The following is a 25,768-nucleotide window of genomic DNA, read 5'->3' as shown; positions in this document are numbered from 1 at the left end:
TGCGTGTTATTGCTGTAAAATTCATAGCGCTTTGTGCAGCATTGAGATTGGATAGCGCTTTCATTAAATAGCATTGCATTGGGAATTATACTGTGGAATTGCAGCAGTGTTGACTGAATAGCGCTCTCACTGTTTGGTGCATTTATTCATTTTGGGGTTTGTGCTAAGTTTCGTTTTCAATCCCTCCCACCATTTTGTTGTTGTGCTTTCCCCTGGCCCGCCTCCCCGCGACCGCCTCCCACATGACCCTCCCACGCTCCGCCCCCCTACACTACCCTTTTAAGTCAGATGTCCCAACGCGCAGCGTCCACGCGCTGCGGCCGCGCCGAAGGTGCGCCAAAGGTAAGCCCGTCTACGCCCATCCGCGCCAAGACCGCGCCCAGCGCCAGACCCCCTGGCCCCCGTACTACCCACCCCACCCGCATTACCTACACCGCCTCCACCCTCTTAGCCCTTAACCCCGGCCGACTCCCCAACTGCGCCCAAGCCGCTCCTGGACACACCCATGGACCCTTCACATGCAACTCCTGCAAGTATGACGGCACCAAGACCAACTCCCCATCCACTAACACCAAACAGAGACCTGACACCAACCACCTTAAATGCATCCTGCTCAACACCCGCTCAGTCCACAGACACGCCATCGACCTCTGGAACCTACTAGACACCATCTCTCCGGACGTCGCCTTCCTAACAGAAACATGGATGAACGCCTCCTCAGCCCCAGACATCACCATTGCCATCCCGGAAGGCTACAAGATCATCCGGAAAGACCGCGCCAAGCAAACAGGAGGAGGCATCGCCATCGTCCATAAGAACTCCATCCGCATCTCAACCAGCTCAGACGTCAACCTCGCTAGCGCCGAGCACCTTCACTTCCAGATCCACACCGACCCCAAGACCACACTCAGAGGCACCCTCCTCTACAGGCCACCAGGACCCCGTGCACAATTCAGTGAAGACATCACTGACTTTATCACCCCACACGCCCTCCCTTCTGAGGACTACATTCTATTGGGAGACCTCAATTTTCACCTGGAAAAAAGCTACGACAGCAACACCACCGCCCTTCTGGACAATCTCGCCAACCTCGGCCTCAAACAACTTGTCAACTCCCCCACTCACCATGCAGGCCACACACTCGACGCTATCTTCACCTCCAGCAAACATATCTCCTTCAGTCACACCACAGCTCTCCATTGGACGGACCACAGTTGCGTTCACTTTATCTACAAAAATACCACAACCCACAACCATCCTCAACCTATTCTGCGAAGAAACTGGAACAAAATCACCTTCGACCAGATCTCCTCATCGCTTCTTCAAAACCCCCCTGCCCATTCTTCGAACCCCAACCAAGCAGCCATTAACCTCACTCAATGGCTAACCAACAGCGCCGACAACCTAGCTCCCCTGAAAAAACGTCAAATCAAAATAGGCAGCAAAAACGCCCCCTGGTTCAACGATGATCTTAAGAAATCCAAGAAACTCTGTCGCTCCCTTGAGAAGGCCTGGAAAAAAGACCCAAACACCAGCACCAAGGACGCCTTCAAAAACGCCATCCGCATACACCACCAACTGATCCGGACTGCCAAGAAAGCCGCTTTCAAAGACCGACTTGACACCAACGCCCACAACAGCAAAGAATTATTCAACACGTCAAAGAGTTTACCAACCCCAATGCCAACTCCAACGACATCACCCGCTCTCAAGCCCTTTGCGACTCCCTAGCTTCGTTCTTCCACGACAAAATCGCAGACATCCACAACAGCTTCAACAACCAACCCGGAGACCAACCCACCCAACCTTCTGCCGTACCGTCACCCCCCCTGAGCATCCTTAATGACTGGAACACAATCTCCACTGAGGACACCATCCGCCTGATGAACTCCATCCACTCAGGATCCCCCACAGACCCATGCCCTCACCACATCTTCAACAAAGCAGACTCCATCATTGCACCACACCTCCGAGATGTCGCTCCCTCAACTCCGCCACCTTCCCGGACAGCTGGAAACACGCCGAACTCAGCGCCCTTCTAAAAAAAACCACAGCTGACCCCACCGAACTCAAAAACTACCGCCCCATCTCGCTCCTTCCATTCCCGGCCAAGGTCATCGAGAAAGCTGTCAACAACCAGCTCGCCGCCTTCCTCGAAACCAACAAATCCCTCGACTCCTCTCAGTCCGGCTTCCGAGCCAAACACAGCAGTGAGACCGCACTCATCGCAGCAACAGACGACATACGAACTCTTCTGGACAATGGAGACACAGTCGCCCTCATCCTCCTCGACCTCTCCGCAGCCTTCGACACAGTCTGTCATAGCACCCTGCTACAACGCCTCAGAAACATCGGAATCCAAGGAAAAGCACTGGAATGGATCACCTCGTTCCTTTCCGGAAGAACCCAGAGAGTCCGCCTCCCACCATTCAAATCTGAGGCCACTGAAGTCATTTGCGGCGTGCCACAGGGATCCTCACTCAGTCCTACCCTCTTCAACGTATACATGAGCCCCCTCGCGGCCATCGCCCGCCAACATAACCTCAACATCATCTCCTACGATGATGACACTCAACTGATCCTCTCACTCACCAAAGACCCTAACACCGCCAAAACCAACCTACATAAAGGAATGAGAGAAGTAGCCAAGTGGATGAAGCAGAGCCGTCTGAAACTGAATTCCGACAAAACAGAAGTCCTGAATTCCGACAAAACAGAAGTCCTTATCTTAGGCACCTCCCCCTCAGCCTGGGACGACTCGTGGTGGCCAGAGTCCCTTGGAAAAGCACCCATCCCGACAGACCACGCACGAAACCTGGGCGTCATTCTGGACTCCTCACTCTCGATGACCAGACAAGTCAACACCGTTTCATCATCCTGCTTCAACATTCTTCGCATGCTCAAAAAAACATTTCGCTGGATCCCCACCGAAACTAGAAAAACGGTCACCCACGCACTGGTGACAAGCCGCCTGGACTACGGAAACACCCTATATGCCGGTACCACCGCAAAACTTCAGAAAAAACTCCAACGCATCCAGAACGCATCAGCCAGACTCATACTAGACATCCCGCGTAAAGACCACATTTCTGGTCACCTGAAAAACCTCCACTGGCTCCCCGTCAATGAGAGGATAACATTCCGCCTTCTAACCCACGCACACAAAGCACTTTACGAACTTGGACCCGAATGCCTCAACACACGACTTTCCTTCTACACCCCCTCCCGCCAGCTACGCTCCTCCCACCAAGCCCTTGCTGCTGTACCTCGCATCAACAAAACCACCATGGGAGGAAGATCCTTCTCCTACCTGGCGGCAAAAACCTGGAACTCACTTCCCATTCACCTTCGCCTCACTCAGAACCACCTAACATTCAGAAAGCAACTTAAAACCTGGATATTTGACAAGTAATTCCCCACCCTTCTCCAAGCGCCTTGAGACCCTCTGGGTATGTAGCGCGCTATATAAATTAACTGAATTGAATTGAATTGAATCAGTGCACACTTTCACCAGGCACACCCCATCAGCCGTCAGTGCACGCTTTCCCCGGGCACACACGCCACCAGCTGGCAGTGCACACATCCACCAGGCACACACACCATTAGCCATCAGTGCACATTTTCTACAGGCACACACACACACACCACCAGCCATCAGTGCACGCATCAATTGTTAGCACATCCACAATTAACTATTGTAGCAATCGCAGTATGGCGCACTTTACTTTTAAACATGTCAGTGCACGCTTTTCCACCATGCACACACACCATCAGCCATCAGTGCACACTTTCAACAGGCACACACACACACCACTAGCCATCAGTACATGGTTTCATCAGGCATACACACCACCGCCCGACAGTACACACTTTCAACAGGCACAGACACCATAAGTCATCAGTGCACACTTTCACCAGGCACAAACACCACCAGCGGTCAGTGCACGCTTTCACCGGGCACAAACATCACCAGCCGCCAGTGCACCCTTTCACCAGGCACAAACACCACCAGCCGTCAGTGCACACTTTCACCAGGCACAGACACCATAAGTTGTTCGTGCACGCTTTCACCGGGCACAAACACCACCATCCGTCAGTGCACGCTTTCACCAGGCACAAACACCACCAGCCAATACAGAGTTTGCAAAAAAATTCATGCAACGCATTGTCATATACAATGCCAATAACTCAAACTTGAATGCTGCGAGACCTATTGCATTGCAAATGCTTGTTTGGATTGTGATTTTTGGCTTTTGCTGAGCAGTGTTGGCCCTGAGATTAGGCCTTCTGTTGTTCTTTTTGGCTGATTGGCAAGCCGTCTGCGGGTTCTCTGCAGGTCTTTCTGTTTTTTCCTCCGCTGCGGGAAGAGAGGGTTCCCATGTCTTGGGATGTAACATACCCTATTTGGGGTTCTGGTAGCTATTATATAGCTCTGTCATGTGCTGCGGAGGTGTGGTCACCTTCAGGCCTCTCCTCTCCGTGGCGTCACGGTATGTCGCAGGTGCGTTCCTCTTGCTGAGGGTGTTGGAATGGCTCAAGCTGCGCCCCGGGCTGTCCTTCTCCGGGGTCACTGCGTTGCTAGCCTGGTTTGGCCTGCTGTCGGTTGTATTTTGTCATAGCTCTGCCTGCTTCTTTCGTTGTTTGGGCCGTGTGTGCGGACTTCTCCTTTTGGGTGGGTCCGGGGCCTTCTTGGTCTTCCTGGCCTCTGTCTTCGGCTGGTGTCTGGCTTGTCCTGGGTGCACCGTTCTGTGCGTTGCCCGCTTCGGGCTATGCTGGTGGTGCCGTCCTGCTATTCTTTTGTATCTCTGTGCCCTCTGGCATTTTGGCAGGACGGTCGCCCTTGCCTTGTCCGTTGCTTGAGGCTGGGGTTTGTCGACCATCTTCGATGGGCCCTGTCTTCCGTTCTACCTCTCCTCATGGGGTGGTGGTAGTTTGGGAGTTTCTTGAGTTTCTTGTGCCTCCTCGGGCACTGTCTGTCCCTGCGGGGTGTTGGGCGGTTTCCCCTGGGCGACCTCAGGCTACCCGTCTGCTACGCCTGTCTTATTGCCAAAAGCGCCGTTCTGTCTTGTCGATTGCCTTCTGTCTACCTCTTTTCCTTTGAGTCTCTAGGTTGCTCTTCTTCCTAGGTGCTCCTCTTCGTTGCTGGGGCCTTGGGGCTCCTGGTGGAGATTCTTGATACCTCGAATGGGTGTGGGGCGCTTTGGCCTCCTTTAGCCTTGCCCCGTTTCTCCTGCTGCTTGATGGCAGGCTTCTTCTTTTCTTGTCTTCCCGCATCCCCTCTGGGGTTGGGGGTCTTCTGGATGCAGGGATTCCCCTTGCCTGGGGGGACGGGTTCTCTCCCTGTCCGCTGGCCTCACCCTTGTGGACTCTCTATTGTGTCCAGGTTGGTGAGGTCCTCTCAGAGACCCTCCTCCCCCTTGGGTATGGCTAGGGTATCTATTCTATGTTAAGGAATCTGCTGCTAGTAGTCTCTATCAGATGTACGAGTTACTTACCTGCGGTAACGATGTATCTGGTAGAGACGATTTTAGCCGCAGATTCCTTCAGGACCCACACTTCCCCCACGTTCTGTGAAGACCTTTATTTATTTATTTATTTTTGTGATTTTTACAGCGCAGCAATTACCCGTGGGTGTCTCGGCGCTAAGAGCTAGATCCATTACCAGTGTTTTTAAGAGCAGGTGTAGCGATCTATGTCTAAGGTGCTGATTAGTTTATTGAGAAAACAACCACGTTTTCAGTTGCTTCCTGAAAATAAGCAATGTGGGACTGGATTTTATTTGGAAAGGAAGAGAGTTCCATAATCTTGCTGATGCGATGTTAAAACGTCTGTCTCCCCAATTAACTTTCCTTGTTCTGGGAAGTTGGAGCAAATTAGCGGTGTTGGAACGAAGCGTTCTGGGGGTTGGTAGAGGCTTAAGAGAATTTCTAAGAAATTTGGGTCCCATGTTGTTTATTGCCTTATATACAATACATAAGGACTTAAATTTAATACGGCTCCTTACTGGGAGCCAGTGTAGTTGAGGTAGTTGTTGAGAGACAGAAATAAATTTTGGGACACCAAGTAAAACTCTAGCTGAAGCATTCTGAATCATTTGCAGTTTGGATATAACTTTTTCTTGAGCGTTGAGGAAAAGGGCATTGCAGTAATCCGTACGTGAAAACACTAGGGTAGAAATAAGAGTTTTGCCAGCAGTGGTAGGAAGGTATGGCAAAAGCTTCTTAATTTTTCGCAAGATGTTAAAAGACGATGAGACTACAGAATTCACGTGATCGTGGAACTGGAGTTTGTCATCGAATATGACTCCCAAGTTTCTCACCCTGCTGACTGGTTCAGGTGGAGTGCCCATTTCCTCCGGCCACCATAAGGGAGACCAGACCGGCTGAACCTTACCGAACAGCATTACCTCGGTCTTAGAGGAGTTCAATTTAAGACAGTTGGAAGCCATCCAACTGCTGATTGCCCGCATGCCGTCTTTAAAGTTGGCCGCTATAGTGGAACCGTTTTTATGAATAGATAGTACCAGCTGGGTATCATCAGCGTAAGTGGTCAAATTGATGTTGTACGCTTTTATTACCCTCGCTAAGTCCGACACATAAATATTAAAAAGGGTCGGACTCAGCGAGGAGCCCTGTGGGACACCGCAAGGAAGGGCAAATGTCGGAGAAGTAAATGAGCCCAGCTTGACAGCCTGTTTACGGTCGGCCAGGAAAGATGCTATGAGATCCTTGGCCTTGTGTTTAATACCGATGGCCTCGACACGGCCGATCAGAGTAGAATGATCGACCGTGTCGAAAGCCGCCGATAAGTCCAGCAGAATCAAAACCGCCTGGCCGTCGTTGTCCATTGTGGTTCTTATTTCATCAGCGGCCTTGATCAGAGCCGTTTCTGTCCCGTGACCTTGTCGAAAACCTTTGACTTGGTCTTCTGCACTCGCCTCCCTGTGGGTGGCTATGTCTTCTGTGACGGAATTCGTCACTTCTTTTTGGCAGAATGTTGTCCTGTTCTTTGTTCCGATTCCTCCCTTCTGGTCATGGGAGGATAGTTTTATAGGTGCTTCTGTGCCCTTACGCTCTGGTTGCTCCAGGTTGGGGCTACCTTCAGCCTCCCCCGTCAGTGCTAGGGGTTTTGGCCCCTATGCTTCTCTGCTGCCCGCTGTGTTGGGGTCCTTTGGCGGGGACTCTGCCCTTGTTTTTTATCGGGGATGTCACATTCTGTGATTGGGCTGTTCTGGGGTTTGTCGTTCCTTGTTTGTCCCGGACTGGTTCCCCTTCAGTGTTATTGATTGGGGTTGTAGTCCTGCTACATGTTCTCATTACATTTTTTGATATGTTCCCTGTCTCCAGGGGGGAGCTATTTCTGTACTGGCAGGGTTGCTGTTCAGGGCGGTGCTCTGTTCTTTATTATTTTCCCTGACCTTAGGGCTGCAGTGTCTGGCACTGCCCTTATGGTGTTGTTCCTCATCATTTCTTTTTCTAGGTTTCTGCTCTTTCGCACACTGTTCCTATACTGTTCCCATACTGTCACAGTTTTGTCTGATGGCTCCGCGTTGTGGGGCGGAAAAGTTCTCCGAAGAAAACTGACGTAGGCGTGCCGGGGTGGGACTTATGTGACCTCACTGACGTCGCGTACGCGGACAACTTCAGGGCGTAGTCGCATGATGCCGTCCCACCGGCGCGCAGGGATGCTGAGCAAAAGATTTTCCGGATCCAGTCTCATGCCTGGGGATAATTCTACATTAAGGCTGTAATCGTCTCTACCAAATATATCGTTACCGAAGGTAAGTAACTCGCACATTTAGTAGCATCCCGCAGAAAAATAAGACACTTACCTTCAGTAGTACTCACTTCCTTCTACCTCTTCAGTCTGTGGAGTGGAATTTCAGGAGGTGGTAAAGGTCCAAGTTATTTTTTCACACTGTCTACAATTAATTTTGTCGGCTAGCTCTCTGTATGAGGGCTTGGGAAAAATAGGAGAAAAACTGATGTCAGAATCGAGTTATGTGTCTCTGTGATGTCAAATTCGTAGCCGATATTGAGTTGGACAAAGGCTGTTGGCACTATTGACTGGCATGGCTGAGCTACTCCAAGAGGTACTGTATCCAGTCTGGCACCTGGGAAGATTCAAAAGATGAGGAATATGTGGTTAAATAGAGAATGCAACATAAAAAGTGCTGATAAAGGAGAGTAACTCTTTCCTCGTTTTACGCTTTCAATTTATTTGTGTGAGGTCAGCTTCAACACAATTTTGGTCTAACAATAATGATTTCCATTCTTTTCACTCCTGTAGTGCCCCCACGTTTTGTAACCAAAGTTCGAAATGTGCACTTCCTAGAGGGTGAAGACACTCAGTTTACCTGCAACATTGAAGGAGCCCCATATCCACAGATTAGGTCAGTCATTTCACAATTGTATTATATTGGATTTAGTTATTTTGTTGCATTTTCCTATGTGTTTCCCTGCCAATGCGTTAATCGTCTGTTGTTTTTCTCTTCTGACTTTCTTTATTTGATGTCTGGTAATGTCTTAGATACATGTAGTGTTTTGACAGTATGAGAAAGTAAGGTTATCTGCAAGTTAAAATGGTATGTTGATTGTTAGTGCCTCAGATGTAATACAGCAGGTCATGAAGATGATGCCGATCTATGGGGAAAACCATAGCAAATCCATCAGGGTTGGAGTGGTGTGCTTGTACTTTTCATGTGAAAAAAGAATAGTTTGGAGGACAGCATGTGGGTGGGAAAACACCAAGGTTTAGATAAGTTATTTTGGCTAGAAGTGATAACTGATGCCAGGCTATCTGAGTATTTGCCATGAATTTGGGTAGACATCCAATTGAAACATTGTAGTACTTTCAAAATAAGCTTAGAAAGACAAACTTCAAGATATGCAAATGTTACTTGCCCTTACTTTGTACGCCATCCTTTTGAATGATGCACCATTGCTTCAAAACTGAGGGGCCGATTATGATCACGGACGGACTTGTGTCCGTCCGCGACCCCTGAGGAGGAGGGAACGTCCGCCAGGGCTGCGGCGTTCCCTCCAAGCAGATTAGGATGTGACCGCCAGGGTGGCGGTCACATCCTCTATCTTTAACATTGCGGTGGGTGCAGCTTCAAGCTGCACCTGCCGCAAGGTTAAAAATGCATGCATCGCATTTGCATGCACAAAGCGGCAGGCACCGCTCACTGCCTGCTGCTTTGTGCATGCAAATGCACCCCCATGTGCACCCCCCACCCCCCCTTCACCCAGGGGGCCCGCAACGGGCCCCCGAAGTGAAAGTACGTATCCTTTTCCACGGCGGAAAAGCCGCCGCGGAAAAGCATGTCTTTGCCACCATCCTAATATGGCTGGCAGTGTCTGATAAACACCTCCAGCCATGTTAGAGCTTTTCCGCCGCGGTTGGAAGGCGACCGCGGCGGAAAAGCTGCGGACGGAATTCGAGACCCACCAGCCATCCTAATATGGCGGTGGGTCTTTGGAGGCTCCGCAGCGGTTTTTCCGCATCCTCCGGCCCGGCGGTGGCTTCCGCCGGCCCGGAAAAAACGCAATCATAATCGGCCCCTAAGTTTGCGTTAATTAAATATTCATATTTGCTGTTAGAAATCGCTTTTCTGGTTGGCAGAGGTATGCACCCTGTCCAAGAGGAACTGCAGTCCTAGTCAGGGTAGGTCACAACACAATCTCAATTATCCTGTGCTCACCCTCTGGTAGCTTGGTACAGAGCATTCAGGTTTAACTTAAGAGGCAATGTGTAAAGTATTTGTGCAACACTTTATACAACACCACAAAAAGACCCCACACCAGGTTAGAAAATCAAATTAAGATTTTATAAATGTAACAAGGCCAATATGACTAAAATCAAATGTGTAGCAGTCGAGTTATGAATTTTTAAAGATTCAATGCAAAAATAGAGCTTAGAAGTGTTAATTGGTTGCGCTGGACAGTGACAGAATCAAGAGTTTGGGCCACCTGCGATGGAGCACAGGCTGGCTACAGGAGCCACGCAGGACTTCCTGAGCAAAAGTATCTTATTCCTTGTTGCAGCATGGGATGCATTGATGATCCCCATGCAGTTGGGGTGTTACGCCGGAGTTCTCCACTCAACTGCAGCGATGCGTTGGTTCTTTTGAGCGAAGCGCCGGTTCCGAGTGGGGCGGTTCTAAGGTCAATGCGCTGGGTTAATTCACACTGGAGAGGCGATGCGTTGATCTTCTACACTCAGTGGTGGACAGTGGAGGCTGTGGTGCCGGATGCGATGCTGAGTTCTGAGTGCGATGTGCTGGACCAGTTCCCACAACAGTGATGATGCGTTGATTCCGCTCTTGCAGCAGAGGATGCATTGATTCCACTGGCGCAAACCCATAGATACACTTCCAAGGGTCCAGGACTGGGGAGGCACCACTTGGCAGGACAAACTCACAAGCAGATAAGCCCCAGGGCTGGAACAGGAGGGTTCAAAGTCTTTTGTGTCCCTGAGACTTAGGCAACAGGAGGCAAGCAAGCAAGCCTTTGGAGTCACTCTGGGTTCAATTGATGCAAGTCCAGTCCTTCTCACCCACGCAGAGGAACAGCAAGCAGCAGATCAGCTCAGTAAGGCAAGAGCACATCAAGGCAGAGTCCAGTAAAACAGCAGTCCAGCCGAGTGGCCGTCCTCTCAGCAGCATAGCAGTTCTTCTTCCTGGCATAGTAGTCACAGGCCCGGAAGTGTACTGATTTAGAAGTGCCATAGGTCCAGGACTTATACCCAGTCTTGACTTTGAAGTGGGGGGATACTTCAAAGACAGCTTTGAAATGCACAGAGGCTCCTCCTTCCTGCCCTGGCTCCAGACACACTATATAGGGGTAATCAATCCTTTTTGTGTGGACAGGTCACAGCCCTTTCAGGTGTAAGTATCAGCTCCTCCCTTTCATCCTGCTCAGGGTGGGCCATCGGCATGCAGATGACCACTCAAGCCCACCTATCCTTCCTTTGGGTATGATGTTTTGAGGGAATGCAGGAAGCCAGCTGTCACCCAACGAAGACGTGTATTCCAGAGACAGGCAGAAGGCACCAAGTGGCTAAAGTAAGTAAATGCCAACTTTCTAAAAGTAGCGTTTGCTAAACTGGAGTTTAAAATCCAACTTTACCATAAATTGTGATTTTAAATTGTAAGTTCAGTAACACTAAAATTCAAAAACCCATTTTTTTCTAATTGGGAATTGCACTTAAAGAATATATTAAGGTAATCCCAATGTTATCCTAAGGGAAAGATAGGCCTTACAGTATTAAAATACGAAATTAGGAGTTGGTCACTACCAGGACATGTAAAACTTAGAAGTACATGTACTGCCTTTTTAAATACATGGCACCCTGTGGTTAAACATTGCCTGTTTTAAAGTTGACTTATATGTATGAAAATGGAAGGATTAGGCCTGGCAATATGTTACCTTGCCAGGCCTAAGTGTCAGTGTAAACTCCACTTACAGTCTGTGCAATGGCAGGCCTGAGCTATGGTTAGAGGGCTACTTAAGTGGGTGGCACAATGAGTGCTTCAGCCCCACTAGTAGCATTTTATTTACAGGCCATGTGCACATGTAGAGCACTTTTGTAGGGACTTATAAGTGCATTTAATCTGCAGATTGGAGTTAAGCCAATGTAACCATGCTTAGGGGAGAGAGCACAAGCACTTTAGCATTGGTCAGCAGTGATAAAGTACCCAGAGTCCTAAAACCAGAAAACAATATTTCAGAAAAATGGAGGGAAGCAGGCAAAAAGTTGTGGTAAGACCACTCTAAGGCTATCAGGTCTAACACATGCATACAGCCAGTTTGAGGCAGTTGACGTCCAGCCTTCAAAAAGGACGAGACAGTGTTTGAGCTGTCAATGTTCTTGCTTGCTTTCAGATGGAGTTGACTATTGACCTTAGAAATAATGTGTATATATATATATATATATATATATATGACGAATCTTGTCGCAATGAACAGCAAGCAGTTCAAAGAAAATCCTCAGCAACAAAGAGCCGACCCAAAAAGTGCTGGTGAAAGAAGTCTTTATTCCGTGAAAGCCAGCGCTGCCGCCATGACGCGTTTCGCCTCCAAGGAGGCTTGATCACATATATGCATAAACGTGGTAACCCATTGAGAAGCACACGGCAGGAATGAAGGTGACCAGCCTTTATTTCAGGTACAGACACAGTTCAGCATGCTCGAAAAAATAAAACAGCCTTTCGTCTTGCCTGACGCGTTTCGAGAAAAATCTCTTTATGAAAGGCTATGGCGAAGGTGCGTGCTGTGGCGGACAGTCAACTCCATTGCTTTGCTGCAATTATAACACGCCCCCAATAGGGCTGCTCCAATGAGACAATGTTTAGGCAGTTCTGGGAGTTGTAGTGCCCTTAATTCCATCCATAATTTGGCGCACTAAAATAACTGTTGTTCCCCAATGCAGGCTCGAAATGAGCCCAAGCAACTGAACCGATCCTAAATCCTGCAGACCTGCTCCACATTAAGGTAGGTGTATCCAGTCCTTATGGCCCCCCTGTGATCCCGGAGTGGTGCGTCCTCGGCGGCTGGGACACCGCCTATTGATGCAGAAATGTGGTAACCCATTGAGAAGCACACGGCAGGAATGAAGGTGACCAGCCTTTATTTCAGGTACAGACACAGTTCAGCATGCTCGAAAAAATAAAACTGCCTTTTGTCTTGCCTGACGCGTTTCGAGAAAAATCTCTTTATCAAAGGCTATGGCGAAGGTGCGTACTGTGGCGGACAGTCAACTCCATTACTTTGCTGCAATTATAACACGCCCCCAATAGGGCTGCTCCAATGAGACAATGTTTAGGCAGTTCTGGGAGTTGTAGTGCCCTTAATTCCATCCATAATTTGGCGCACTAAAATAACTGTTGTTCCCCAATGCAGGCTCGAAATGAGCCCAAGCAGCTGAACCGATCCTAAATCCTGCAGACCTGCTCCACATTAAGGTAGGTGTATCCAGTCCTTATGGCCCCCCTGTGATCCCGGGGTGGTGCGTCCTCGGCGGCTGGGACACCGCCTATTGATGCAGAAACGTGGTAACCCATTGAGAAGCACACGGCAGGAATGAAGGTGAGCAGCCTTTATTTCAGGTACAGACACAGTTCAGCATGCTTGAAAAAATAAAACAGCCTTTCGTCTTGCCTGACGCGTTTCGAGAAAAATCTCTTTATGAAAGGCTATGGCGAAGGTGCGTGCTGTGGCGGACAGTCAACTCCATTACTTTGCTGCAAATATAACACGCCCCCAATAGGGCTGCTCCAATGAGACAATGTTTAGGCAGTTCTGGGAGTTGTAGTGCCCTTAATTCCATCCATAATTTGGCGCACTAAAATAACTGTTGTTCCCCAATGCAGGCTCGAAATGAGCCCAAGCAGCTGAACCGATCCTAAATCCTGCAGACCTGCTCCACATTAAGGTAGGTGTATCCAGTCCTTATGGCCCTCCTGTGATCCCGGGGTGGTGCGTCCTCGGCGGCTGGGACACCGCCTATTGATGCAGAAACGTGGTAACCCATTGAGAAGCATACGGCAGGAATGAAGGTGACCAGCCTTTATTTCAGGTACAGACACAGTTCAGCATGCTCGAAAAAATAAAACAGCCTTTCGTCTTGCCTGACGCGTTTCGAGAAAAATCTCTTTATCAAAGGCTATGGCGAAGGTGCGTGCTGTGGCGGACAGTCAACTCCATTACTTTGCTGCAATTATAACACGCCCCCAATAGGGCTGCTCCAATGAGACAATGTTTAATTCCATCCATAATTTGGCGCACTAAAATAACTGTTGTTCCCCAATGCAGGCTCGAAATGAGCCCAAGCAGCTGAACCGATCCTAAATCCTGCAGCCTTGCTCCACATTAAGGTAGGTGTATCCAGTCCTTATGGCCCCCCTGTGATCCCGGGGTGGTGCGTCCTCGGCGGCTGGGACACCGCCTATTGATGCAGAAACGTGGTAACCCATTGAGAAGCACACGGCAGGAATGAAGGTGACCAGCCTTTATTTCAGGTACAGACACAGTTCAGCATGCTCGAAAAAATAAAACAGCCTTTCGTCTTGCCTGACGCGTTTCGAGAAAAATCTCTTTATCAAAGGCTATGGCGAAGGTGCGTGCTGTGGCGGACAGTCAACTCCATTACTTTGCTGCAATTATAACACGCCCCCAATAGGGCTGCTCCAATGAGACAATGTTTAGGCAGTTCTGGGAGTTGTAGTGCCCTTAATTCCATCCATAATTTGGCGCACTAAAATAACTGTTGTTCCCTAATGCAGGCTCGAAATGAGCCCAAGCAGCTGAACCGATCCTAAATCCTGCAGACCTGCTCCACATTAAGGTAGGTGTATCCAGTCCTTATGGCCCCCCTGTGATCCCGGGGTGGTGCGTCCTCGGCGGCTGGGACACCGCCTATTGATGCAGAAACGTGGTAACCCATTGAGAAGCACACGGCAGGAATGAAGGTGACCAGCCTTTATTTCAGGTACAGACACAGTTCAGCATGCTCGAAAAAATAAAACAGCCTTTCGTCTTGCCTGACGCGTTTCGAGAAAAATCTCTTTATCAAAGGCTATGGCGAAGGTGCGTTCTGTGGCGGACAGTCAACTCCATTACTTTGCTGCAATTATAACACGCCCCCAATAGGGCTGCTCCAATGAGACAATGTTTAGGCAGTTCTGGGAGTTGTAGTGCCCTTAATTCCATCCATAATTTGGCGCACTAAAATAACTGTTGTTCCCCAATGCAGGCTCGAAATGAGCCCAAGCAGCTGAACCGATCCTAAATCCTGCAGACCTGCTCCACATTAAGGTAGGTGTATCCAGTCCTTATGGCCCCCCTGTGATCCCGGGGTGGTGCGTCCTCGGCGGCTGGGACACCGCCTATTGATGCAGAAACGTGGTAACCCATTGAGAAGCACACGGCAGGAATGAAGGTGACCAGCCTTTATTTCAGGTACAGACACAGTTCAGCATGCTCGAAAAAATAAAACAGCCTTTCGTCTTGCCTGACGCGTTTCGAGAAAAATCTCTTTATCAAAGACTATGGCGAAGGTGCGTGCTGTGGCGGACAGTCAACTCCATTACTTTGCTGCAATTATAACACGCCCCCAATAGGGCTGCTCCAATGAGACAATGTTTAGGCAGTTCTGGGAGTTGTAGTGCCCTTAATTCCATCCATAATTTGGCGCACTAAAATAACTGTTGTTCCCCAATGCAGGCTCGAAATGAGCCCAAGCAGCTGAACCGATCCTAAATCCTGCAGACCTGCTCCACATTAAGGTAGGTGTATCCAGTCCTTATGGCCCCCCTGTGATCCCGGGGTGGTGCGTCCTCGGCGGCTGGGACACCGCCTATTGATGCAGAAACGTGGTAACCCATTGAGAAGCACACGGCAGGAATGAAGGTGACCAGCCTTTATTCCACGTTTCTGCATCAATAGGCGGTGTCCCAGCCGCCGAGGACGCACCACCCCGGGAAAGGCTGTTTTATTTTTTCGAGCATGCTGAACTGTGTCTGTACCTGAAATAAAGGCTGGTCACCTTCATTCCTGCCGTGTGCTTCTCAATGGGTTACCACGTTTCTGCATCAATAGGCGGTGTCCCAGCCGCCGAGGACGCACCACCCCGGGATCACAGGGGGGCCATAAGGACTGGATACACCTACCTTAATGTGGAGCAGGTCTGCAGGATTTAGGATCGGTTCAGCTGCTTGGGCTCATTTCGAGCCTGCATTAGGGAACAACAGTTATTTTAGTGCGCCAAATTATGGATGGAATTAAGGGCACTACAACTCCCAGAACTGCCTAAACATTGTCTCATTGGAGCAGCCCTATTGGGGGCGTGTTATAATTGCAGCAAAGTAATGGAGTTGACTGTCCGCCACAGCACGCACCTTCGCCATAGCCTTTGATAAAGAGATTTTTCTCGAAACGCGTCAGGCAAGACGAAAGGCTGTTTTATTTTTTCGAGCATGCTGAACTGTGTCTGTACCTGAAATAAAGGCTGGTCACCTTCATTCCTGCCGTGTGCTTCTCAATGGGTTACCACGTTTCTGCATCAATAGGTGGTGTCCCAGCCGCCAAGGACGCACCACCCCGGGATCACAGGGGGGCCATATGGACTGGATACACCTACCTTAATGTGGAGCAAGTCTGCAGGATTTAGGATCGGTTCAGCTGCTTGGGCTCATTTCGAGCCTGTATTGGGGAACAACAGTTATTTTAGTGCGCCAAATTATGGATGGAATTAAGGGCACTACAACTCCCAGAACTGCCTAAACATTGTCTCATTGGAGCAGCCCTATTGGGGGCGTGTTATAATTGCAGCAAAGCAATGGAGTTGACTGTCCGCCACAGCACGCACCTTCGCCATAGCCTTTCATAAAGAGATTTTTCTCGAAACGCGTCAGGCAAGACGAAAGGCTGTTTTATTTTTTCGAGCATGCTGAACTGTGTCTGTACCTGAAATAAAGGCTGGTCACCTTCATTCCTGCCGTGTGCTTCTCAATGGGTTACCACGTTTCTGCATCAATAGGCGGTGTCCCAGCCGCCGAGGACGCACCACGCCGGGATCACAGGGGGGCCATAAAGACTGGATACACCTACCTTAATGTGGAGCAGGTCTGCAGGATTTAGGATCGGTTCAGCTGCTTGGGCTCATTTCGAGCCTGCATTGGGGAACAACAGTTATTTTAGTGCGCCAAATTATGGATGGAATTAAGGGCACTACAACTCCCAGAACTGCCTAAACATTGTCTCATTGGAGCAGCCCTATTGGGGGCGTGTTATAATTGCAGCAAAGTAATGGAGTTGACTGTCCGCAACAGCACGCACCTTCGCCATAGCCTTTGATAAAGAGATTTTTCTCGAAACGCGTCAGGCAAGACGAAAGGCTGTTTTATTTTTTCGAGCATGCTGAACTGTGTCTGTACCTGAAATAAAGGCTGGTCACCTTCATTCCTGCCGTGTGCTTCTCAATGGGTTACCACGTTTCTGCATATATATATATATATATGTATATATGAACAAAACAACCTACTCCCACAGAAACTCCTTGGAAAGCAGGCACGGACATGAAGTAGTTCTGGATTCGGCATTTCTTTATTAGTGCAGATCACCCTCAATCCCAAGCACAAGGAGAGACGCATTTCTGCCTTCAAAAGGCCTTTGTCAATCTAGTTTGGCGATGTATTCCTCATATGTTATATAGCCCTTCCCACTGGACTACTTAATTAAAATAGAAGACATACTATAGCGCATGTATTCCTATTACAGCCAAAATACAAAATGTAACATAAGCATTCTATCTGCAGCTGGACACTAGGGTAAATACAGGTAAGGCGCAACATCAAAATTATAATGCACAATACATTTCTTTAGGTTGCTCAAATTTACCAATAATGCAGACAGGATGAACGATCAAAACATGTAAATCAATTTGAACATAGCACAGTGGGATAGAAGCGAGAATTTACAATGTACGTCCAAACTCGAGATCCTGTGTTGCCAGTATAACATAAAATCTATCAAAACCAATTTAAAAATCAGTGCGGCCGAACGTTGCTAATTATGTCCCAATGACTGCCAAAAACCCAGGAAGCTCTCCCGAGCTAATATTAAGTCCGCCACAGCATGACCTCTGACCCCGATTAAAAAGTCAAAAAGATTTATGCCATAATATCAAAGTCTCAGTTACATTAATATTGGGCCCAGGGACCGGGTGAATGCCATTTCATCATGGGGCTACGTATTGACACAATGAGTGAACTTGTACCTCAGAGTTAATAAAGCACGTGTTTTAAAACCCATCCAAACTCTGAACCCCATAATGCAGCTACTTCATAGGTAATGCTCAAATCCTGGTGTACCTGCGCAGGGTCAGTGTCAAAAGGCATCTCACTCCAGGGCAAATGGACAAATGTTTTGCAACAAACGATAACGGCAAATATGAAATGTTCCGAAAGGCACAACCTCTGGGTTGAGGGGGACCCATCCACAAAATCAATAACGCCAAGACTACCTCACCGCATCGGCGTTGGCGTCTGCGGTGCCCAGTCACCAGCAGGCGCCAGTATTCCAGGTATTATATATATATATATCAATGCTCCTCCTCCTCCTCCCAAAGGACTAAGCACTTGCGGGGATGAATTCAATCGTTGTTTATTCTTAACGCATGCAGGCACATAACAGATGCGTTTCTGCTAACACCTTTGTCAATGTCGTCAGGCGCGCCGGAAACAAAAAATTGCAATCTCCCAGTGCAATAAACATAGAAGATGGTCAAAGCGATGTGCCACTACAAAGATTCCACCATCTTGGTGTGTCATTATTCTCTCTTAGTTCTCACGTGAATCAAACTGTGATACAATTCAGTAACCTGATATAGCCCGCAATGGGCGTAAAAATACTCATGACATCTTTTAGCATACAACAATGTATTAATGTTGTATTCTAGACTTCATTCACAGTGCTGCATGCTCTTTCCATCATTCATAGGCACCACCTAAGAGAATTAACATTCATTCAATCACGAACTATAAATGTTTGAAATATTTTCATTCATACTTAATCAACATATATTTCTCTAATTATGACTGTTATAAAGCCATGTATCGGCTAGTATAGGAAATTCTATGCTCTCATTGGTCAGCCTGCATAATTAATCATATTCCATCAGGAGTGCATACTATACTTTCCTCATGTTAAATTGAAGAGAACTGTGTGGCTAGTCACTCATGGCCATCTAAAAGAAAATCTTATGGACATTTCCTCATACTCTGAATACATATTTAACTTCCAAGGTGGACTGCTAGCTCCACCCCACTATTCATACCTAGCGGGGTCTTGGTTTGAAGATCAATTATGTATCTTGATTCCAGTCTGCGAAGTCTCAAAGTATTTTTTGCGTCACATTGAAAAGTTGTCATGAGAGCCTGATTTCCAAATGGTAGTCTTAGGTATATCAAGTCTTTACAAGAGCATTGCCCATGAGGATGGTTTGAGAGCAGTTCAGTCCTTTTTAAATAATCAACCTTTAAATTCACTGAACACAATCAAATGCTGATTTAATTCATAGAGTTTTGTTTAAATAACATTTTTTGTTTCCAAGGATGAACATTACAGGTAGATTTCAGGGACCGCCATGGGCACCTGCTTTGCCCCTAGCTACGCACATTTATTCATGGGCTGGTGGGAGAAGCAGGTGGCATGGTCGGCCGAGAATGCAGGTTGGATGGCCAATGTAATATCGTGGCATAGGTACATAGATGACCTTTTCATGGTTTGGAAGGGATCCCCAGAGTCAGCATGGGACTTCATTAAACACTTGAATAACAACAAAGTGAATTTACAGTTCACTGGTGAAGTAAGTTCCATCACAGTGAACTTTTTAGATCTCAGAGTATTTGTATCAGAGGGAAAGCTATGTATCGCTTTGTATAGAAAACCAATGGCTGGAAATTCACCCCTTCATTCCACAAGTAGCCATCCACATAAATTGAGCAATAGCATTCCGTTTGGTGAATGTTTTAGATTAAAGAGGAACAGCACCAGGAATGTGACTTTCAAGTGGCAGCACAAGAAAGTACAGCTTTCTTGGGCAGGAGCCCCCCCACATCTATATTTACATAATAAAGCCCCATGGAGGTGGTGGTGCCCGGGGCTATGGGGGGGCCCGCGTGGCCCCCGCAATTATTAAACAGAGCCTCGGGGAGGTGGTGGTTCCCAACGCTGCGGGGGCTTGTGCGGGCCCCCGCATGTATTTAGATTATTTCTCCCAGGACCTGGCCCACCCAGGGGTCTAAATAAATGAAGCGCAGGAGCCTGGGATTTATATGTTTTTTATTTTACCTGATGCAAATTAATTTTTTTATGCTTTTTGGGCCCTCGTGTCCCTGTGGGACCCCCTGAGCAGGCCTAGGCATCAGGGTGTTTCTACTGTGCTCCCTTTTCTTGTTTTTTCCCTTTTTTGACCTTTTTTCTTGTGACTCAGTTCAACCGAGTTTAAACAAAATGATTATGCTGTTCCTATGGATTGAGAGACAAACACACAGGGAATTATAAACCAACCCGACCACTGGGGTTCAAAGTTGGGAATCCATTGTATTGGATTATAAGGCCCTCACACACCCTGCCGGGTGCCATGCTTCATCCTTGGTACAAAAGGGGGTGGTGATGGACGGAGCATCTGAACCAATCAAACACTCACACCCAGTCAAAAGATCTGGGTTTGACCCATCACCGTTCTTTAGCCCACTCTGCCACCCCAGTTCAGACATGGCTATATGCAAATCAGTCTGACCCTGTGCCTCATGGGAACAGTCCAGCCCGAACTGCCAAGCCATGCCTTCCCTGGACCGGAAACAAGCTTCTGAGGACCGGTTTCTGGCATTACAGCCGTCTTCAGCCCGGCTTGCTTGAATCCAGTGGCTCACGTCTGAGCATACCCTGCCACACTTATGGCGGCCAAAAGCGGTACAAAAGGGGGTGGTGATGGACGGAGCATCTGAACCAATCAAACACTCACACCCAGTCAAAAGATCTGGGTTTGACCCATCACCGTTCTATAGCCCACTCTGCCACCCCAGTTCAGACATGGCTATATGCAAATCAGTCTGACCCTGTGCCTCATGGGAACAGTCCAGCCCGAACTGCCAAGCCATGCCTTCCCTGGACCGGAAACAAGCTTCCGAGGAACGGAATAGAAACAAGGCCCTAACTATAACTACCTACTGTTGACCGCCAGCCGTCAAACCATTCTCCCCATTGAGAAGAGAGAGGGAGTCACATCCGCAAAGTTGCCTGTCAGTAACTTGTTTTATTGATTTTTGCAACAGCGTGGCAGTCCTGACGCGTTTCAGTCCAGAGTGACTTTTATCAAAGGTAAGCCACTAGCTCTCCTCAGCACTATTAGCGTCCACACTCAGTTGCCTGAATTTATATTTTTAGCCCACTAGTGGACACAATAATTTTTTTTTTTTTTTTTTTAAACTGTTTATTGACATAAAGGCAGAATATACAGACATTATGGTACTAATAAGTTGGTACACGTATGCATATACAATACATTTCCGAACTCCTAATCTGTAGTTTGTATGCTGCATTTCAATCTCGTATCTCCTCACTAAGTCTAGTGTACTTTCCTCCGTACATCCTTATACAAGTAGCTAGCATGCAACAATTTCCTCCCGTTCTAAAATACCCAACATGGGAAACTCTCATATAACTCTAAAAGAAAGTCTCCCCCCCCCCACCCCTCCCCAACTTGGGTCATCTCTCGACGTATGTTGTATAGTCCTCCACCCTTCAGCAGTCTATCTTGTCCAGATTCTTAGTCCAGATAGGTTATTCCAACACGTCGCTACTGCTAGTACTAGTAAACATACCCCTCCAGCCCCGGCTATCACTTCTCCTCCTCCTCGGAGTCTAGATCGTCTCCCTCTGGTAGGGGTTCGCATATCTCACCCCTATAAACATTCCATGCTGTCCACACCTTATTCCATTTACGGGGGGCTGTTCGAAGGGCATACACAGTTCTTTCCGTGACCATCAGGACATCCATGTTTTTAGCCCACCCGTGCGCTGTGGGTAAGTCCGGAGCCCCCCATTTTTGTGCAATATAACGTTTAGCCACTGTCATGGCTAGTGTGGCCCAGATTAATCCATATCTGTCTAGGTCATTGGGGTCCCAGACGTTCAAAAGGCACTTGCGTGGTTCTGGTGTAGTGGAAATCTTAAGTGTTTGGGAAACTGTACGCATTATTTGTCTCCAGAATTCCTGTATTTGCGGGCAGTCCCACAGTGTATGGAGCAATGTACCCTCCTCCCCGCAACCCATCAGGCAGAAGGGACTGGGCGCTCTATGTATTTTGTGTAGTAGTGTCCTGGTGTAATAAATGCGTTGTAGTATCTTTAGTTGCACCAGCCTGAATTTTGCCGAGATGCCCACCTCCCTCGGGGAGGCCAAGGCTTCATTCCATTCTGACTCATCCAGCATACCAATGTCCCCCTCCCATCTTTCCTTAAGTTTCAGTGTGGGGTCTGGTAAGTTGTTGACCAGTTTTTTGTAAGTAAGGGAAGTGGCGCTCTGCTGCATGAAGTCTGTCAGTAGCCTGTCTTCAAGTGGCGATGATTCCGGCAAGTCAGTGCCCGGCGGGATTGCCTGGAGTAGTGCGTGTCTGATCTGTATATATCGAAATGTTTCAGTGGGACTGAGGTCATACTGCTGCTGGAGTTGCGGGAAGGGTGTTACTGTGTCTCTTTCCCAGAGGTCCCCCACTGTGGAGATACCTATCAGGTCCCACTGCGCAAACCCCTTGCACGCCCTAAGGTTGCCCAGTGCCTTCGTGTCCCATAAGGGTGTCATTTTGGTGAGTCTACCTTTCCAGCCCATTCGTGCCTGCGCTACATGCCAGAGGGTCGCTGTGTGACGTGTCGGTCCGTGCAGAGTATTGAGTTGTGATTTATTATCCAATACCGATAGCATGCATTCTGTCCCTAATTGTGCCCAATCTGCCCTGTATGCTGGGTCATCCCTCGGAGTGTGGAGCCACTGGTTAATTACCTTAAGTTGAGCTGCCCAGTAATATAGCTGAATGTTGGGAAGTGCAATCCCCCCTTCATACCAACTTTTCACCAATTTGTCGTAAGCTATTCGTGCTGGACCATTGCTCCAGAGCAGGTTGGAGACCAGCGCCGCAATCTGGTTGAAGTATCGTGAAGGAACAGAATGTGGGGTGTTTTCTAGTATGTACATAAATCTGGGGAGTGACATCATCTTAAATAAGGCTGCCCTCCCCAGGAGGGTGAGGGGCAGGGTCGCCCAATGTTTTACGTCTGCGCGTAAGCGATCTAGTGGAGGCTTCAAGTTGTTAGCAAAAAATTCTGCTTCAGAATGTGCAATAACAATGCCCAAATATTTGAAGGAGGCCGTCGGTGCCGCCAGTGGGCAGCTTTCCTGCAATCTCGGTGCCGGACCCTTCAACGTGTATATCACCGATTTCGACCAGTTCAGGGTATATCCCGAGGACTTCCCATGGGTATTACAAATGTCTAGTAGGGCTGGGATTCCGTTGTCGGGGTCTACCATGTAGATGAGCATGTCGTCAGCATATAGGGATACCTTGTCTTCCCATCCCGCCTCCCACTCAATGCCCCTAAATAGGGGTGTGTTTCTCATCAGGATTGCTAAAGGTTCAAGCACCAACGCGAAGAGCAAGGGCGACAAGGGACACCCCTGTCTGGTCCCCCTACCCAACGGGAACACCGGTGAGATGTGACCATTTGCCACTACCTGCGCCACCGGCTTGGTGTAGAGCAGTCGTATCCATGCAATGTATTTCGACGCAAACACAATAATTTTTTTAAGTCATGCTGGAACATGTGGTTCGTTAAACAGTGTTCATCTACTCCCTCCAGTGGGCGGTGCCTTGTTATTGCTGTTGCTTTTGTTTCAAAGTTCCCAGCTCACACATTTGCTCCGTATCCAGCCCCTTCTCAAGGCTGTTAGGATCCATACCGGAGAAAGTCTTGGGTGGCAGCCTCTTGCCCTTTAACGCTTTCGCGAGCCACAGAGTTGGTTCCAAGATGGGCAAGTAAGGTGCGCTTGCTGGTGGTGCGTCGCTCCGTGGCACAACCAAGCCGCTGAACATCAAACCATTCTCCCCATTGAGAAGAGAGAGGGAGTCGTACTCGCAAAGTTGGCTATCAGTAACTTGTTTTATTGATGTTGGCAATAGCGTGGCAGTCCTGACACGTTTCGGTCCAGAGTGACATTTATCAAAGGTAAGCCACAAGCACTCCTCAGCACTATTAGCGTCCACACACAATTGCCTGAATTTATATTTTTAGCCTTCTAGTGGACACAATAATTTTTGAAAGGCATACTGGAACATGTGGTTCGATAAACAGTGTTCATTTACATATATATATATATATATATATATATATATATATATATATATATATATATATATATGTATATATATATATATATATATGTATATATATATGTATATATATATGTATATATATATATATATATATGTATATATATATATATATATATATATATATATATATATATGTATATATATATATTGCCACAGAACTCCTCCCAGCAAAGAAGAGCAGAGACCCAGGGGAACGTTTGGAGGCTCTTTAATGAACAGAATTGGCAGATGCATTTCTAGCCGGTATTAGGCCGTCGTCAGCGCCCAAAGCCTCCACGGGTGAGATGCACTCCGCTGGTGAACAGCGCCTTTTCAGAACTCGTTGTAGTGAGTCCGCACCGCCCCCTTCATAATGCAGCACACCTGTGCAGTGTCCCGTGCGTTAAAGGAAACTGCAAGCCCCAGAATCCTGTGTGGTAGGTCCTAGGGGGTGTTGCTCGGGGGGAGGGATCGATGAAATAAAAATCCACTGTGCTTGTAGCAGAGTTCCAGCAAAGTGTGCCCAAAAACGGAAAAAAAAACAAAGTGTGATGGTTTAATTTCTTCGGCTTTGTAGTCCATCAAGTGTCCTCCTCAGCTCCCCAATACTGCCTCAACCTCGGATTCCAGGGGGTATTTGCGGCGGGGACTACACCGGCAATCCAGGCAGCCCAGCGCGAGGTTTGTAAAACCTCGTCACCACCAACTTTATTCCCCGGGCTCCAAGGCGGACTTGTGAACCATTCAAATAACTTTGAAGAAAAGTTCTTGTGGCAGAGAACTGCCACAGTTCGTGCCAGTGACGTCCAAGCCCAAACGAAGCAGGGATCCCTGTAATGCGTTTATGGCTGCCGCATAATAGATTGCCACAGAACTCCTCCCAGCAAAGAAGAGCAGAGACCCAGGGGAACGTTTGGAGGCTCTTTAATGAACAGAATTGGCGGGTGCATTTCTAGCCGGTATTAGGCCGTCGTCAGCGCCCAAAGCCTCCACGGATGAGATGCACTCCGCTGGTGAACAGCGCCTTTTCAGAACTCGTTGTAGTGAGTCCGCACCGCCCCCTTCATAATGCAGCACACCTGTGCAGTGTCCCGTGCGTTAAAGGAAACTGCAAGCCCCAGAATCCTGTGTGGTAGGTCCTAGGGGGTGTTGCTCGGGGAGAGGGAACGATGAAATAAAAATCCACTGTGCTTGTAGCAGAGTTCCAGCAAAGTGTGCCCAAAAACGAAAAAAACAAACAAAGTGTGATGGTTTAATTTCTTCAGCTTTGTAGTCCATCAAGTATATATGTGTGTGTGTGTGTGTATATATATATTTATGATGGGATGGGCCATTCAAGTACTTTTCAATTCATGGGTAGCTACTGGAATCCGAAAGTTTCCATCTTCGGGAGATGATTTTGGTTACAGCAATATGAGAAGTGCCAGCATATTACCAAGTTGTCAGATTCCATCCATGGTTAAAGGATGTTGATTAAGCCTTAATGGATGGCTCTCACATTTCAGATTTCCGATAGGTGTGATTGGTAAACTTACCCCTTTGAAACCTTAGATGAAACGCAATTTTAACAGCTATATATTCATTAGAAATTTCGATTTATAGATGCATATATAATTTCAACATGTAAATCGAAATGCTTGTTGAAAAAAAATTGTTGGGCTTCATCTTTGGTTAGGGTTGTGCCTTCAGTGTGATTATTCAAAAATTGCAAACATCGAGGACCTCATTGCCTCCCACTCCACCCATCATCTGATACCATCAAGCACCATCTCACTATCCTTCCACAAGGCAGGATTGCTGTCCGCACAGAATTAAAAACCTCTCCCCTCTTGAATT

General features: G+C 48.0%; 1 protein-coding gene across 1 annotated transcript in view; it reads left to right on the top strand.

Annotated features, from left to right (window-relative positions):
* OBSCN (obscurin, cytoskeletal calmodulin and titin-interacting RhoGEF) overlaps nt 1-25,768 on the top strand; it is a 2,124,484-nt gene that overhangs the window by 1,101,576 nt on the left and 997,140 nt on the right. The window contains exon 94 of the mRNA XM_078665296.1: nt 8,290-8,392. Within this exon, the coding sequence (XP_078521422.1) occupies nt 8,290-8,392 (103 nt within the window). The remainder of the gene's footprint in view (nt 1-8,289; nt 8,393-25,768) is intronic.

This window comes from Lissotriton helveticus, chromosome 10, assembly GCF_964261635.1.
Source record: "Lissotriton helveticus chromosome 10, aLisHel1.1, whole genome shotgun sequence".
Lineage (NCBI taxonomy): Eukaryota > Metazoa > Chordata > Amphibia > Caudata > Salamandridae > Lissotriton > Lissotriton helveticus.
The sequence above is the reverse complement of the archived record's forward strand: the minus strand, read 5'-3'. Positions and strand labels throughout refer to the sequence as shown.